At 41.0% G+C, this 18,266-nt stretch overlaps 2 protein-coding genes across 8 annotated transcripts in view; both read right to left on the bottom strand.

Annotated features, from left to right (window-relative positions):
- The window catches only part of XRN1 (5'-3' exoribonuclease 1), a 98,723-nt gene extending 96,483 nt beyond the window's left edge, over nt 1–2,240 (bottom strand). For 3 of the 7 annotated variants that reach the window (XM_020970922.2, XM_020970918.2, XM_020970920.2), the window contains exon 1: nt 2,068–2,231. In XM_020970922.2, the coding sequence (XP_020826581.1) occupies nt 2,068–2,142 (75 nt within the window). In that variant the 5' untranslated portion in view covers nt 2,143–2,231. Of the gene's footprint in view, nt 1–133; nt 210–2,067 lie in introns of all 7 variants that reach the window. The other 4 variants (XM_078147480.1, XR_002321426.2, XM_020970924.2 and 1 more) reach the window with 4 other exon arrangements.
- A 1,307-nt stretch (nt 2,241–3,547) lies between these two features.
- ATR (ATR checkpoint kinase) overlaps nt 3,548–18,266 on the bottom strand; it is a 121,935-nt gene continuing 107,216 nt past the window's right edge. Inside the window, 2 exon segments of the mRNA XM_020970917.2 lie at nt 3,548–3,926; nt 10,890–10,995. Coding sequence (XP_020826576.1) covers nt 3,753–3,926; nt 10,890–10,995 — 280 coding nt within the window. The 3' untranslated portion in view covers nt 3,548–3,752.

Genomic DNA, 18,266 nt, shown 5'->3' with positions numbered 1-18,266 from the left:
GACTTCTCATGTCTCTCTGAATTCTTCATATTATTACATATATAGTACTATTACATTCGAGCTATATATCACAATTTGTTTAGTTATTTCCCAATCAACAGGCAACAAAACTGGTTTCCAGCTTTTTTCTTACCATTAGTGCTGCTATTGTAGACAAAGGATCTTTCTGTCATTCACTTCTTGGACGCATAAACCCAATGGTAGGATTGCTGGACCAAACGGTATGAATGAACAATTTAGTAAATTTTTTTGGACAATTCCAAACTGTTTTCCAGGACCAATACGGATGTATTCACAGCTCTACCAACAATGTATTAGTGTGACTATCTCCCATGAGCCTTCAAATTTGACTACCATTTTTTACCATGTGACAAGATGATGACAGTGAGCTGACAACTTGTAATTGTCTAATCTACATGTTATATTATTTGCAATTTGTACTATTTTTCATATAGCATTGATAGTTTTCATTTCTTTTAAACCTGTTGTTCAACAATATCTAATTTAAAAAAAATCTCTGAAGCATTCTTTAACAATAAGCAAGCTGCCTTTTCAAAATAATTTATAACTATAAGCCATCATCATGCAAACTTGTCAATTACATCTCCACCGCATGTCTACCATTTGCCCTCTTCTCTCCAATAGCTGCCACCCTCCTTCAGGCCCTCATCACCTCTCCCACACTACTGCAATCAAGTCCTAATTGGTCTTCCTGCCTCTCTTCTCCTCTCTCTCTCTAATTTATTCTACACACAGCTGTTTGGTGTTTAAAGCCCTTTCCTGGCCTTTAAAGCCCTACATAAGCTGGCCCTCTGCTACCTTTCCACTCTTCTCGTGCTTTACCTCCTCTACACACTCTGTGACTGATGTTCGTGGAACAAGACCTATTCCTCCTCCCTACTGCTCATTTTCACTAGCTTTCCAACCCTTTGAATGCTCTCCCTCCTGGCTTTCTTCAAGCTCCGCCTAAAACCCCACCACATTATGCAAGAAGTCTTTCCCAATCCCTATTATGTGCTAGTGCGGGTCCTTCGGGATTATCTTCATTTTATCCTATACGTTACTTCTAAGTACGGTTGTTTGCAAGTTGTCTCTCTCGTTAGAATGGAAATTCCTTGAGGGAAGGGCTTGTTTTCGCCTTTCTATCCCCAGTACCTAGCATAGTGCCTCACACAGAGTAAATGCGTAATTTACACGCCGACTTCACAACTGTCAAAGCGATAACCCTCATCCCCTCGGCTCACACTCCAACGCTCCCTACCCCCTAGCTAAGACCAAACACCAACTCTTGTCTCCTGCACCGAGGAGCCCTTTCCCACCCCCACGGTACGTACCGGCCTCCCAGCAATGCTTCCCACCCGACCCTCCGTCTCCGGTCTCCAAGCCTTCTCACCCCCTCATCGTCTCTACCTCTAGTAATTGCTACTTTTCTCCAAAGCTCGGCTCCACGGTCCCTTCTCATGAAGTTTTCCCGATCCTCTGGGATGCTAGGGCTCCCCTCCCCACACTAGCCCGTCCGCGATGCACGGCCGCCCCCGTCCCCACTCCGAGAACGGAAGCTCCTCGGGGGCAGGAACGACTTCGCTTTTGTCTTCGGGTCCAACCGGGTGCCTGCCAGTGGCCATTTAACAGACGCTCGGCGACCGATGCAACCGGACGAGTCTCTTTCTATTTGGGAAATTAAGGACTCCGCCCCCCCCTTCGGTCCCTTTGACAACACTCGTGGAAGTGGGTACGGAGGGGCTCCACGTCCCTCCCACCCTCCGGCCAAGCAGAGCGGGCTTCCGGGCCCGTCTCGGCCCTTTCCACGGACGCGACAATTTTGAATTTTGCCCCCGAGAACTTGGCCCTCGCTCCCCCGCACGCACGAGGCCCCGGACGGGAAGCCCTCGAGGGCCGAGCCCGCCGCCGGCCCGGGCCGAAGTCTGCGCGGCTCGAAAAGAAACGGAAACAAAAGGGGCCCGGGCCCCGACGGCGCGACGGCCGCCGCCTGTCAAAGCCCCCGCAGCCCCGCGCCGGGGGAGGGGGCGCGAGCTGACGGGGAGCCGCCGCCTCCCCCCCACACACCTGATGCTCTTTCACCACCTCGCTGAGGCAGGGATACCGCTCCGAGATCCACCGGTAAAACTTGGGGACTCCCATGTCGACCGTCACCGACCCCGCTTGCAGCCGTCGCCAAACCGAAACCAAACCCCCCGCCCGGGCCTCGGCCGCCGCCTCCGCCGTCGCGCCGCCGATGACAACACAGGCCCCGCCCTCCGGACCATAGAGAACGCCGCGCCGCTGCCGCCCGCCGGGGGCCTAGAGAGGCCGTGCCCGCGCCCAGCTCACCCCCTCCCCCGCCGGCTCCCGGCCCCGCCCTCCCAGGGAACGCGGCCCGGGGGCGCCGGGCCGGGGCAGAGGTGACGCGCAGCGTGGCCGTGAAACAGGATCTGGAAACGGGGGAGGCCTGGCGGACGCCTTCCGTCCGCGGAAGCTGCCTGAGGGCAGGCAGGCCCCGAGCGGGCGGGTGGCTACGTCCCACCTTGGGGGCAGGGGGTTCGCCTTTCTTGATGCCCCCGCCCACGGCACAGGGCATGGCACACAGTGGGCTTAATGAAGCGGGACGCAGCGGCCGTCCTCCCCTCCCCCAACAAGTACCGACGTTACGAGCACCCCTTCCAGTCTTGGGGGATCGGCCTCTGGCTCCCTTCTCCTCCTCGCCTACATAACTTCCCTCTCCTTACAGCCCCCCGGCGCCAGGGAGCTCTGGACTGGGCCCATTTACTGTCCAGGACACTAAGTGTGTCCTGATGATGCACTTAGGCCACTCTTGAGTTACTGAGGAGAAAGTCGGAATAACCTGAGGGACGAGCAAACGAGGCCTTGCATGTGTCTGGGCACATGCCTTCATTTTTTCACCATCGCATCAACAACCGTGCTGCCAGGCATACAGGGTTCTGAAAAAATTTTCTTTGGAACTTAAGAGAAACTGCATGATTCACTCCGGATTTTGGACTCTCAGATAATTTAACTTTTCGATCACTTTTAAATTGTGCTAAACACTCTGGAAAAAATGTTATTCAAAAAGTTACATTAAAACCATAGAACTGGGTAAAGAATTTTTATACAATCCTGTTTTTTAAAGAGCTGCTTAAGCAAGGGGTAGCAGAGACTTAGAAAGGAAGGAGGTGGAAGTGGTCTCTACTCAAGCTGTCACACATTTTACTTGAATTATCTATCAGGAATGTTCACACAAGTCACTGGATAATTACTGTCCCTTAATTTTGTGTGGTGTATGTTACACAAACCACGATACATTCAAAAATTGTAATATGATAATCCTAAACTGTGTAGCATGACCAATTATCTCTATCAAATAGTTGGCAGTCTAGAAGAGAACTGAAACATACCCACTGTATTTATGCCAACCTTTGACTCAAAATAGTATCATTATAGTATCATTTATACAGATACTTTTTTCCCCTTCAGTCTATATATAATACATATATGTATATCAGGATAATATAATTTATGTGATTATGATACATATTTTCCTGAAAAAATCTGCATCTGAACAAAATTTTATTTTTGAAGTCTATTAACAATTATTAACAATTAACAATGGTATTAATACCATTTTCCAGGAAGAAAGCATAGCAGTTGATCTTCTAGAACAGTAATGAATGCATGTGACAATCTGGTACTGAATCACTGTAGTAACACCAACTCTGCAGTCAAAAGAGAAAGTATTAACTTGTAACAGTTCCATTTCACAAATATGGAGTCCAACCAAGATACATCTGGCATAGCAAGTTTTCATCAGTTGCTTCTTGAATGAGGTAGTGCACATGTCCTTCAATAGATAAAGGTAGCCCTGTTACTCTATTCCTAGCTTTGATTACACCTTGCAGTCTCTGTTCGATGTCAAGTACGTGAGTCTTGGCCTAGAAATGAGAAAACAGAAAGTTTTAAATTAGTAGAAATATCTACATATTCAGGTATGGATGAATGTTTTTTAAATTCCTCAAATCCATTGCTGTAGCTTCTTTGCTTTAACCATTTTTCTGGTCATATCAGTGACCAACACTTTTGCTGGAATGTAGACAGGAAAGGGGAAAAGAGAAAAATCCATTTCAGAAGTTTAGAGTCTGGGCATGCATTCTGATTCAGTCAGTCAATAACCATTCATTAAGCACCTAGTTGTGTCAAGAACTATATGCTAACCACTGGAGATAGGGAAAAAAAAAAGGTAAAGGACAGTCCCTGCTCAAGAAGCTCATGGTCTAATAATGGGAAACATGACATGCAAACAGCTGTGTACAAACAAGCTTCATGGAGGATAAAGTAGAAATCATCAACAGAAGGAAGACATTAGAAATAAGAGGGACTGGGAAAGGCTTCTTGTAGAAGGTGAGATTTTAGCTGGGACTTGATGGAAGCCAGGAGGTGGAGAAGAAGAGGGAGAGTATGACACACATGGGGGAACCAGAGAAAATGCCCAGAGCCAAGAGATGGAGCCTCTTGTGTGAGGAGCAGAAGAGAGATCAGGGTTACTGAATGATGCTGTGCATGTGTGTGGGAGGGGCCAGGTTATGAAGTGCCAAAAAGGATTTTTTTTTAATCCCAAAAGTGATGGGGAGTGATTCAAGTTTGCTGAGCAAGGGTCAGGGGGAGGCAGCACAGTCCACTTTGCACTTTAAGAAGGTAACTCTGTTAGCTGAGTGGAGGATAAAATGGAATGGGGAGAGATTTGAGGCAACCATCAAATTACTGCAATAGTATAAGAATAAGGTGATGAGAGTCTGCACCAGGGTAGAGGGAGTGTCAGAGAAGAGAAGGCAGCATGAGAGGAGCTGAGGATGACACCTACATTTTAAGTCTGAGTGACTAAAAAGATAGCATTACCCTCAAGAAAAATAAGAAAGGAAGGGGGTGGACTTGGAGGGAAGATAATAGAGTTAAATTTTGGACATGTTTAGTTTAAGATGTCTATAGGACAGACATCCAGCTTATGACATCAAACCGACAGTTGGAAATGCAAGACTGGAGGTCACACCGAAGACGTTAGGGCTAGATAAGCAGATTGTGAATCTTCAGCAGAAAAAAAGATAACAATCTATGGGAGTTTTCATTGCTACCTCATGTACCCAACTCTCATTTAATGCTAGTTCTTAGACAGTTTGGGGAAATGTGAAAAACTCCACATTGAGACATGCATATACTCCCTAAACTTCCAAGAGCCCATTAACTAAATAAGATGCTCAGGATAATTTTTCTAAGAAATAAGGGATGATGGCAGTTCAGTGAAAGAATGAAGAACCTGTTTATTGAAAGACAAATATTGCTTTGACAAAACTTTTGTTCAGCAATCATTAAGTGCCTACTATGAACAATGTATGGTACTGTCTCCTATGTAACCTGAGTGAATAGGGATTTTGATTCTTCTTCTGACCAGTTAACATGGAGTGGGGGTACAGAGAATACTGGCACATAAAGAGGATAAAGGGTATCAGAGAAGAGCTGGAAGTTCCAGACAGTAAGACTTATGTTCACTGTGATAGCCATGCTATATTTGGATCTTTCTTTCCAGCCCAGGGATCTAACTTTAGAAGTCAGGTGACTTTAACACTGGATAGAAAGTTACATCAACACAATGAAATGGACGTTTTTCTAGACTATTGAAACATCAAATCCTATTTGTCCTTCATATTATCATCCTACAGAAATCAATTTTGTTTTTCATTGTGCTAAATATACAGTTTTAAAAAATTCTTTCATGTTTAAAACCCAGTTAAAATTTTAAGTGGAAACTTCATTTTATCCTCTCAGTCACCATTTACTAAGTGCTAATATGAGGGTATGAAGATAAAAATGAAAGTCCTTGCCATAAAATAATTTACATTCTACTCAGGGAGATAACATGTATACAGATAAGTAAATACAAGGCACTTTGAGGAAGAGAGAGAGTACTAACAACTAGGGGAAATCAGAGAAATGTGGCACCTGAGCTAAAGCTTCAAGTAATAGAAGGATTTAGAAAGGAGAGCATCCTGGGCAGGAGAGAGAGCCTCTCTGAAGGCATGGAGACTGAAGATGAAATAACTGGTGGTTAAGTTTGACGAGAATGTAGAGAGCATGAAGGGATTGAGTAAGTTTGAAAGGTGGTTTACACTGTGAGTGTGGAGGGCTTTGAATGGTAGTAGGCTAAGGAGTTTGTATTTTGTCATATGAGCAGGGAAGTGACATAGTCAGAAGTGCTTTAGAAATATCAATTTGGGGGTGGAGCCAAGATGGCAGCATGAAAGCAGTGACTTGCTTGAGCTCTCCCCCCAAACCCTCCAAATACCCATAAAAAAATGGCTCTAAACAAATTCTAAAGCAGCAGAACCCACAAAAAGACAGAGTAAAACAAATTTCCAGCCCAAGACAGCCTGGATGGTTGATTGGAAAGGCATATCGCACCAGGCGGGTAGAGAAGCGAAGTTTGGCGTGGGCGCACAGGCCACAGAGAACCTGGAGCAGGCCTCAGAGGACTGAATCGCAGGCAGCTGTGGTGGCTTCCAGACTCCCCAATCCACGAACGCCAAAGACCACTTAGAAGGTCAGTGGGAAAAGTCTGTTTCTGCGGTGAGAGAAGAGCTACTTCAGAGTTAGTTCCAGAGCGTGGGTGCTGGGGGCGGTGTCTGTGTCCTGAGCTTCTGGCCCACAGACTGAGGGGGAATGAAGTGGCTGATCAGAGGGGGACTACAGGGATCACTTTGCCAGTCCTGAGGCAGGAATCTCTTGCTTTGCCCATACTTGGATCTGGGTCACAGTTCTGGGTGGCGGTCCTCAGGTGAGGAAGAGCGCTGGCACAGTGGAGCTTGTAGTGGCAGTGAAGAGAAAACCCTCCTCACAGTTCCAAGAGAGAAAAGACTACTTGTGGTCGGTCACTCAAAGACCAGAGCACCGGCCAGGAAAAGAGTAAACGCCTCGACCCTTATCATACCACCTTAGAAGAACTGAAAATTTACAGGTCCCTACAAGTATCTCTGAAAATAGCTGTACAAACCCCTGAAGCTTGGGACAGTACATTCTCCACTTTGGAAGCAGACTTTTACCTTAACAAAGAGTTTAAAACTCAAGTAGTTGGCTGGGATCATGAATAAACCTAGAAAAAAAAGAGTCAGACTATATTATCTTACTTTGGTGACAAAGAAGATCAAAATATACAACCAGAAGAAGACAACAAAGTCAAAGCTCCCACATCCAAAGCCTCCAAGAAAATTATGAATCTGTTCCAGGCCTTGGAAGAGCTCAAAAGGGATTCTGAGAAGCAAGTAAGAGAAGTAGAGGAAAAAATGGGAAGAGAAATGAAAGTGATGCAAGAAAATCACACGAAAAACAAGTCAATAGCTTGCTAAAGGAGACCCAAAAAAATACTGAAGAAAATAACACCTTAAAAAATAGCCTAACCCAAATGGCAAAAGAGGTCCAAAAAGCCGATGAGGAGAAGAATGCCCTAAAAAGCAAAGTTGGCCAAATGGAAAAGGAAGTCCAAAAGCTTACTGAAGAAAATACTTCCTTAAAAATTAGAATAGAGCAATTGGAAGATAGTGACTTTATGAGAAATCACGACACTGTAAAACAAATCCAAAAGAATGAAAAATTAGAAAACAATGTGAAATATCTCATTGGAAAAACAACTGACCTGGAAAATAGATCCAGGAGAGAGAATTTAAAAATTATTGGACTATCTGAAAGCCATGATCAAAAAAAGAGCCTAGACATCATCTTTCAAGAAATTATCAAGGCAAACTGCTCTGATATTTTAGAACCAGAGGGCAAAACAGAAATTGAAAAAATCCACAGATCTCCCCCTGAAAGAGATCCCCAAAGGAAAACTCCTAGGAATTTTGTAGTGAAATTCCAGAGTTCCCAGGTCAAGGAGAAAATATTGCAAGCAGCCAGAAAGAAACAATTCAAGTATGGTAGAAACACAATCAGGATAACACAAGATTTAGCAGCTTCTACATTAAGGGAACTCAGGGCATGGAATATAATATTTCAGAGGGCAAAGGAGATAGGATTACAATCAAGAATCACCTACCCAGCAAAACTGAGTATAATCCTTCAGGGGAAAAAATGGTCATTCAGTGAAATAGAGGACTTTCAAGCATTCTTGATGAAAAGACCAGAGCTGAATAGAAAATTTGACTTTCAAATACAAGACTCAAGTGGAACATGAAGAGGTAAACAGGAAAGACAAATCATAACAGATTTATTAAGGCTGAACTGTTTACATTCCTGCATAGAAAGATATTTATAACTCATGAGACCTTTGTCAGTATTAGGGTAGTGGGGGGGGGATTATATGTATGGATAGATAGATAGAGGGCACAGGGTGAGTTGAAGATAAGGGGTGATATCTGGAGAATAAAATTAATGGAGTGAGAGAGGATTATACTAGGAGAAGGAGAAAGGGAGAGGTAGAATGGAGTACATTATCTCGCCTAAAACAGACAAGAAAAGGTCCTTACAGTGGAGGGGAAACAGGGGAAAGTGAAAGGAAATGAGGGATTCTTATTCTCATAGGATTTGGCTTAACGAGGGAATAACATACACACTCAATTGGGTATGGAAATCTGTCTTACCCTACACGAAAATAGGGGAGGAAGAGGACAAGAAAGCAGGGGGATGATAGAGAGAAGGGCAGATTGGAAAAGGGGTAATCAGAAGGAAGTACTTCTGAGGAGGGACAGGGTCAAAAGAAAGAACAGAATAAATGGGGGGGTGTATCCTAAAGAGATCATACAAGTGGGAAAAGGACCAACATGTACAAAAATATTCATAGCAGCTCTTTCTGTGGAGGCAACGAATTGGAAATTGAGGGGATGTCATTCAATTGGGGAATGGCTGAACAAGTTGTGGTATATGAATGTAATGGAACATTATTGTGCTATAAGAAATGATAAGCAAGCACACTTCAGAAAAACCTGGAAAGACTTGTATGGACTGATTCGGAGTGAAGTGAGCAGAACCAGGGGAACACTGTACACAGTAACAGCCACATTGTGCGATGACTAACTTTGATAAGACTTAGCTCTTCTCAGCAATGCAATGATCTAAGAGAATTCCAAGACTCAAGATGGAAAATGTTATCCACATCCAGAGAAAAAACTATGGAGTTTGAATGCAGATCAAAGCATACTATTTGTTCATTTTTTTCTCTTCTGTTTTGTTTTGTTTCTTCATTCTTGTGGTTCCTCCTATTGATTCTAATTCTTCTTTACAACATGACTAATGTGAAAATATATTTAATAGGAATATACATGTAGAGCCTACATCAGATTGCGTGCCTTAAGTGACAAACAACACATTCAGAGAAATCTGGGAAGACTTGTATGAAATGATAAAAAATAAAAAGTTCTGAACGGATAAACAAATAAATTTTGTTACTACCTTGTTAATTTTATTATATAAATGTTTTAAATTATGTAAAACTCACAATTTCATATATAATCCTTTTTGTTTTTCTTTGTATATTGAAGTCTGATGATTGTTAAATTCACAATCTGAAATGTTAATCTGGGAACCAAATGGAGGATGTATTGAAATATGGAGGTACTAGAAGCATGGAGAATAGGCAGGAGGCAGTGAGAAACTGAACCAGGGTGATAGCCATGTGAAATCTAACTTACATATTCTTTCAACTTTCCATGAGCTTGGAAAATTTTTTGTTAAGGTTTTCGTTTCAACATTTCAAACATTTCAACCAACTATGGGTTATCTAGCTTAATATGTGTCTTTGTAACTTTTTTTGCTACATAAATGCTAATCAATAATCATAGCAGAAGACAGTTATGGCAGTATTCACAAGCTTAACAATATCAGTGAACAGAATAATGGCTCCTCACATTTATATAGTGCTTTAAGGTTTGCAATATGTTTTTGTCACAATAACTATATCAGGAATATAATGTAGTATTATCCCCAATTAAGAAGGCTACTAGCAGTTGATACAGTGGATAGAGTGCTGGAATAATGAAGATCAAGGTCAAAGCTGTGTGATTCTGGACAAGTCACTTAATCTTTGTCTCAGTTTTCTTAACTGTAAAATGAGAATAATCAGTACCTGCTTTATATAGGGGTACTGTGAGGATAAAATGAGATAATATTTGTGAAGTGTTTACAAATCTTAAATGCTAAATAAATGCTAGTTATTATTATTTACTATATTATTGTTAAAAATGAAGACACTGAAGCACAGAGGTTAAATGACTTGCTGAGGTTCACATAGTTAACATGTTCTCAGCAAGACTTTAATTGAGGTTAGTACTTTTGATAAAGTAAACATAAATTAAAACATACTTACAGTTAGTGATTATTGAAGCCTATATAGAAGGTAGTGTGGTACAGGGGAAAGAATACTGAACTAGCAGGTAGAGTAACTGAGTTTCATCTAGTACATTTGAGACCCTGGGGGAAGTCCTATAACTGCTCAAAATCCTTAATTTCTTCATTCATAAAAAGCATATATATATAGCTAGGTGGCACAGTGGATAGAGGGCCAGGCCTGGAGTCAGGAAAACCTGAGTTCAAATCTGGCCTTAGAAACGTACTGGCTGTGTGACCCTGGGCAAGTCACTTAACCCTGTTTGCCTCAGTTCTTCATCTGTAAAATGGAATGGAGAAGGAAATGGCAAATCACTCTAGTTTCTTTGCCAAAAAAAATCATAAATGGGATCACGAAGAGTTGGAGGGACATAGTGTAAATGACTGAATGACAACAACAACAAAAAAGGTACTTCCTATCTCATAGAGCTGTGAGGATCAAATGAAGTAATTCGCGTGAAAGCATTCTGTAAAGTATAATATGTGATATACATACAAAAGATCATCATTCTCCATAAGTTATATCTACTAACCTTTTCGTTGACAACTTCCCCAGTTTCATTCAACTGCACTTTTGAACTCCCTTTTACTGGTTTACTCCACTCCACAAGAGGATCATGAATAAAAGTCTTTAAGACACTAAAAACAACAAATATTCTTAGTAGCATAGTCAAAATATAAATTCTATCAATCACAAAGACATAGTAACAGATAACGTGAATATTATTAAACAAACAGATTTCTAAGTAATACCAATTTCAAAGAGGCTATCAGGGAGCCAATTACGACATCAGTGCAAGCAGATACATTGTTAGTTTTCTAGTAAAAAACTGAATGTTTTGTAGGAAAGGAAAAAAAGGAGGAACTCAGAATGCCCAATGCAACAGGGTCAGAAATACCCAGGGGAAAAAGTACAGAGAAATCTCCTAGGTAAAAATTAGAGCAAAGATTTCCAGCAAAACCCAGCTACCTCTCTACCCCCTTGCCAGTAGCCTTCCCACACTGGAAAATCCTAAGTCCTTGAGGCCTGCCCTCCCCAGTCCAGAATGATATTCCAGGAAAGGACTCACTTCACTCCCACTCTGACTTACTCTCCAGACTCCTCCACCTCCCCACCAAAATCCTCAAACTCCTGCTTTCCAGCTTTATGACTTGTCTTCTGCCATTAGAATGTAAGCTCCTTGAACATAGGAACAGTCTCATTTGCTTATACTTGTATCCCCCATACTTAGCACAGTACCTGGCATATATTAAGCCCTTAATAAACACTCCATCTTATCAATAACTCAAAAACATTTTTAAAAATTCCAAATAAAGCAGAAGATCAATAACTAAGAGAAAATAATAAAAAGAAACTCCTACAAGCTAACTGTGATGGGGAAAAAAATTGCCAAGGGCCACCCTGTCAGCCACACTGTTTCTCTGACTCTCCATCCTTAGCTGAGAGTTAAAGTTGAGCTGAGGGTGTAAGACTATGCTGCAGTCTGGGGGCTCCACTTGGCAGCTATCAGATTCCCCTGAAGTTGATGATTACCATCTTTGGACTCAATATGGTTGTGACTACAGCAGGTGCAAGAGGCAGAGAAGTTTGTAAGTAATAGTAGGTGGGGTAGTCTTTTGTAAGCCAGCCTTTGTGAGTGGAGTCAGTGGCTTGGTGGTGATTCAGTCAAAAGACTACAACCCTCAACAAGGGAAAAGTTCAGAAGTTAAGATTCTACTGTGGGCAATGGAGCAGAAGCAAAAAAAAAAAGTTAAAGCAGAGAGACTAAGGAAATGAGCCAACAGGAAAACTACTAATATATTGAAGGAATCCCAGGATACCAAAAAATCCTAGGATAACCCTGAAACTACAAGTAGAAACCAAGAAAATAAAAATAACAACATTTCATTTTATAAAAATTTTATTTAACAACAACAAAAATATTGCCTATATCAGCTTTGAGGGCAGTTGGAAGCCCTCCTATGAGAAATGAAGAAAGATAAAGATATGAAATTAGAGCTCCAGCTGAAAAATTAAAAGGAGAATAAACAACTTGGAACAGAAGCTAAAATAACTTAACCACATGAATAACTTGGAGAAAGAATGGAGGAAACGAAAGTCAAAACTCAAAGTGATACAAGAAATACTTGACCCAAGTCAAAAGATAGGAAAAAAGAAACGTAACATGTGAGACGTGGAATGAAATACTAGTGATCTGGGAAACAAGACATGGAAAAATAACAAATCATCAGACTCTCAGAAAAGAATGATGACACAAAAAACCTAGGTATCACATTTAAAGAATTCAGAAAAGGAGGGGCGGAGCCAAGATGGCAGAGTGAAAGCAATGACTTGCTTGAGCTCTCCCCCAAACCCCTCCAAATACTCATAAAAAATGGCTCTAAACAAATTCTGAAGCAGCAAAACCCACAAAAAGACAGAGTGAAACAAATTTCCAGCCGAAGACAACCTGGAAGATTGATCACAAAGGTGTATCGTGTTGGGCTGGGAGCGCAGCGCAGCACAGCACAAGCATAGGTGTGCAGGCGCAGTGAGCCTGGAGCAGGCCTCAGAGGACTGAATCGTGGGCAGCTGTGGCGGTTTCCAGACTCCTCAATCCACAAGTGCCAAAGACAACTTAGAAGGTCAGTGGGAAAAGTCTGTTTCTGTCGGTGCTGAGAAAGGAAGGCGGGGTTTTGGCTCTATTCCCCAAGAGTGTGCGGGGGGGGGGAGACAGCTGCTTCCCGAGCTTCCAGCCCACAGACTGAGGGGAATCCAGTGGCTGATCAGAGAGGGATTGCAGGGATCTCTTTACCAATGCTGAGGCAGGAATCTCTTGCTTTGCCCATGTTTGTATCTGGTCACAGTTCTGGGCGGTGGTGCTGGGGTGAGGAGGAACGCTGGCGTGGTAGAGCTTGGAGTGGCTGTGGAGAGGAACCCTTCCTCACAGTTACAGGACAGAAAGGAGTACTTGTGGTCACAGGCCAGGAAAGGAGTAAACACCTCGCCCCTTATCATACCACCTTGGAAGAACTGAAAATTTACAGGTCCCTACAAGTATCTCTGAAAACAGCTATACAAACCCCTGAAGCTTGGGACAGTACACTCTCCACAATGCAAGCAGACTCTTACCTTAACAAAGAGTTTAAAACTCAAGTAGTTGGCTGGGATCATGAGCAAGCAGCGCAAAAAGAGTCAGACTATATTATCTTACTTTGGTGACAAAGAAGATCAAAATATACAACTAGAAGAAGACAACAAAGTCAAAGCTCCTACATCCAAAGCCTCCAAGAAAAATATGAATCAGTCCCAGGCCTTGGAAGAGCTCAGAAGGGATTTTGAGAAGCAAATAAGGGAAGTAGAGGAAAAACTGGGAAGAGAAATGAGAGTGATGCAAGAAAATCATGAAAAACAAGTCAACAGCTTGCTAAAAGACCCAAAAAATACTGAAGAAAATAACACCTTAAAAAATAGCCTAACCCAAATGGCAAAAGAGGTCCAAAAAGCCAATGAGGAGAAAATGCCCTAAAAAGAAAAAGGCCAAATGGAAAAGGAAGTCCAAAAGATTACTGAAGAAAATACTTCCTTAAAAATTAGAATAGAGCAATTGGAAGATAGTGACTTTATGAGAAATCACGACACTGTAAAACAAATCCAAAAGGATGAAAAATTAGAAAACAATGTGAAATATCTCATTGGAAAAACAACTGACCTGGAAAATTGATTGGACTATCTGAAAGCCATGATCAAAAAAAGAGCCTAGACATCATCTTTCAAGAAATTATCAAGGCAAACTGCTCTGATATTTTAGAACCAGAGGGCAAAATAGAAATTGAAAGAATCCACAGATCTCCCCTGAAAGAGATCCCCAAAGGAAAACTCCTAGGAATTTGTAGCCAAATTCCAGAGTTCCCAGGTCAAGGAGAAAATATTACAAGCTGCCAGAAGGAAACAATTCAAGTACTGTGGAAACACAATCAGGATAACACAAGATTTAGCAGCTTCTACATTAAGGACCAGGGCATGGAATATAATATTCAGAGGGCAAAGGAGATAGGATTACAATCAAGAATCACCTACCCAGCAAAACTGAGTACAATCCTTCAGGGGAAAAAATGGTCATTCAGTGAAATAGAGGACTTTCAAGCATTACTGATGAAAAGACCAGAGCTGAATAGAAAATTTGACTTTCAAATACAGGACTCAAGTGGAACATGAAGAGGTAAACAGGAAAGAGAAATCATAAGAGACTTATTAAGATTGAACTGTTTACATTCCTGCATGGAAAGATGATATTTATAACTCATGAGACCTTTGTCAGTATTAGGGTAGTTGAAGGAAAAAAATTATATGTATGTATATATAGATAGATAGATAGAGGGCACAGGGTGAGTTGAAGATTAAGGGGTCATATCTGGAGAATAAAATTAAGGGATGAGAGAGGATGATACTAGGAGAAGAAGAAAGGGAGAGGTAGAGTGGGGTAAATTATCTCACAAAAAAAAACCAAAAGAAAAGTCTCTCACAGTGGAGGGGAAACAGGGGAAGCTGAGAGGGAATGAGTGAATCTTATTCTCATAGGATTTTGGTTAAGGAGGGAATAACATACACATTCAATTGGGTATGGAAATCTGTCTTACCCTACAGGAAAATAGGGGAGAAGGGGACAAGAGAGCAGGGGGATGATAGAGAGGAGGGCAGATTGGGAAAGGGGTAATCAGAAGGAAATACTTCTGAGGAGGGACAGGGCCAAAAGAAAGAATAGAATAAATGGGAGGGCAGGATAGGATTAAGGGAAATAGAGTTAGTTTTTCACAACAGGTCTACTATGGAAGTGTTCTGCATAACTACACATGTATAACCTATATTGAGTTGTTTGACTTTTCTTTTTTTTTTAATTTTTGGTCTTTTTTTTTTTTTTTGCTAGGCAATGGGGTTAAGTGATTTGCCCAGGGTCACGCAGCCAGTAAGTGTTATGTGTCTGAGGCAGGATTTGAACTCAGGTCCTCCTGAATCCAGGGCTAGTGCTCTATCCACTGCACCACCTAGCTGCCCCAGTTGTCTGCCTTTTCAATGAGGGTGGGTGGGGAGGGAGGAAGAGAAAAAATTTGAAACCTAAAGTTTTAAAAACACATATTTTAAAAAAAATGTTTTCACATGCTGCTGGGAAATAAGAAACACAGGAGATGGGGTATAGAAGTCTATCCTGCCCTACAGGAAAACAGAAGGGGAAGGGGATAGGAAAAGGGGGGAGAGATAGAAGAAAGGACAGACTAGGGGAAGGGATATTCAGAATGTATGCCATCTTGGGGTGGGGGGAGGGGGAGATGGCACGAAAATTTGGAACTCAAAAACTTGTGGAAGTGAATGTTGAAAGCTAAAAATAAATAAATTTATATTTAAAAGATTAAAAAAAAAGAATTCAGAAAAGAACTGCCCAGAATTTCTAGAACTAGAGTGCAAGGTGAAAATAGAATCCCAAGAAACTCTGAATTCTACACACCTTGAAATGTGACTGTAAAACTCCAGAGCTTCCAGGTCAATGAAAAAACAAACAAACAAAAAACAAACTGCAAAAGAACAGGAAAACACAGATAATACAGCATGAAACAGCAATCAGAATCACCTAGGACTACACATCTAATAAGAGAAACAAAGATCAGAATGATGCGTCAAATGGAAAAGGAAAAAGATTTACATTCAGGAATACTTTAATCTACGAGGCGGAATATTATCCTACAGGAAACATATCTTTAACAGATTTGATACTTGTTGCAAACATTTCTGCTCTGAAAACCAGAGGTGGATTAGTATTTTTGAAATCCAAGTGTAGCAGATAAAAGAAAATCAGAAAAGTAGGCAAGTTTGAAAAACCTGAATATGCTTACATCCTAAAGGAAAAGACTTTTGTCTCCCGAATCCCACTATCTCTAAGTGCCAATGAAGGAACAATGGAAAATAAGCTCAGTGACTGGGAGTTCAAAAAAGATACTAAGACAGAAATACAAAGGAGGAGGGAGCAACTTACTTCCTCTCATTCCTTGGTTGACACAGGGGAAGACTATTCAGGTATGGTAGTGGGAAATCAGGAATAGGGAATCTTATGAATTGAGCCAAGTAAAGGAAGGCTGGGGGTGGGGTAGGAAGAGACCAATTTGTTAGGAAAGGGAAAGAGAAGAAAGGGGTTTCAGAGGAAAAGTAGAGTTGGAGAAGGAAAAGTCAAAAGCGGAACAAAATACAATTATGGAGGGCTGGTTATGAAAGGCAAGGGGGGCTGAGGTGGAGGAAAGTGGAAGGCAAAGAAAAGAAATATTATAATGGAACTAACAGGGAGAAAAACTGAATGATCATAACTGTGGAAGAGTGGGATGGGCTTGCCCATAAAGCAAGATGGTGGGCAGAACAGATTCAAAAGCAAAACCCAAGAAGCTGTTGTTTGTGTTAATGCCAGTTTTACTAGTGTCCACCTAACAAGACTTCAGTATTTTTGCTGCCTCGTTAACATGGTAACGGAATCCTGGACTGACACTGAACTAATTCTGGAGCGACTTGTCATGGCTAAAGGAAGAATGGGTAAGCTGCAGACAAAGGGATACAAAGAACTTCTAGAGAACTATATTAACTCTTATGTTGCAAGCAAATATTAGAAAGAGAATTCTTAGATACTGGCTGCTATTCTGAAGGAGTTAAGTGATAGGACTATTTTTTCTTGAACAAAGAAATCAGCAGTTAGTTGAAGGTGATTTTTTTGGCAGCAAGCTTTCTCAAAGCTGATACATTATAAACAATTATTTATCTTTGTTTTATTGTTTAATATAGTGTTAATAAATAGTTGAGCCAGTTACTTTGACATTTACTTAAATCTAAGTTAGTAGAAGACAGTTTGATATAGAGATGAGCAAACAATACTGAAAAGGTTTCCTTCAGTTTACTAAATAAATGATATGTAAAATACTAGGATGATGGATCAGAGATGATTAGTGGAAAAGATGTTATAATTTTAGTAAATAACAAAGCAATATCAAGGTGTACCCTTGAAAATCACAGAATCTGGGATGAGAAGACTAAGTGAGCTAGTAGGTTGAGAACAGGATGACCACCTTACCTAGCTACATAGGAATGTGACTGATATTAAAAACCTGCTACACAAGAAACAAACTTAAGAGGTAAAATGATGAACACCATACACAAAATGAGATACATTTTCAGATATGGCCAACGTGTAGATTTGTTTTGACTGACTATGCTAAATTGTGGCAAATTGCAGGGATTGAGAAGGACGAATGACTGTCGTGCTAAAGAAAGAATAAAAGATCATTTAAAACAGACAGCAACATTTGGAAAGACATTCAGAGAAATATAAAGATAAGCAAGACAACTCTGAAATTATAAAGTTGAATTATATATATATATATATATATATATATATATATATATATATATATATGTTAAAGAAAACTAAATCTGTATGTACTAGAGCTGTGTGGTTTCATATGTAGCCCTTTTCCTGTTTTGTTTTGTTTTTTCCGTACGGAGATGTGTGTATTTATTAGTATCTGTCACATTCAGATTAACCAAAAAAAAATTATTAAAGCAAAAAAATGGGTTGGAGCAGATTTTATTATGCCTCAACTGACTACAAAGCAGCAAGGGTGGCAATCATAAACTCAAACAAAGTAGTAGTAAAAATTCAACATAGTTAAACAGGGAAACTCCATTACATTCAAAAGTATCCTAGATAATGAAATTATTTACATTGTATTTTAAATACAATATATGCATGTACCAAATGGCATAATTTGTAAATATTTAAAGGAAATGCTAACCAAACTAAAGGAACTCCAATAAAACAGTAATTGGTGAATACTTCAACACTGTCTCTGTCAATTTTAAGGAAAAAAAATCACCAGGTATCGTGGAGCATGGCTAA

The sequence above is a fragment of the Phascolarctos cinereus genome, unplaced genomic scaffold, assembly GCF_003287225.1.
Source record: "Phascolarctos cinereus isolate Bilbo 61053 unplaced genomic scaffold, phaCin_HiC Scaffold_7;HRSCAF=346, whole genome shotgun sequence".
Taxonomy (NCBI): Eukaryota; Metazoa; Chordata; class Mammalia; order Diprotodontia; family Phascolarctidae; genus Phascolarctos; species Phascolarctos cinereus.
The sequence above is the reverse complement of the archived record's forward strand: the minus strand, read 5'-3'. Positions and strand labels throughout refer to the sequence as shown.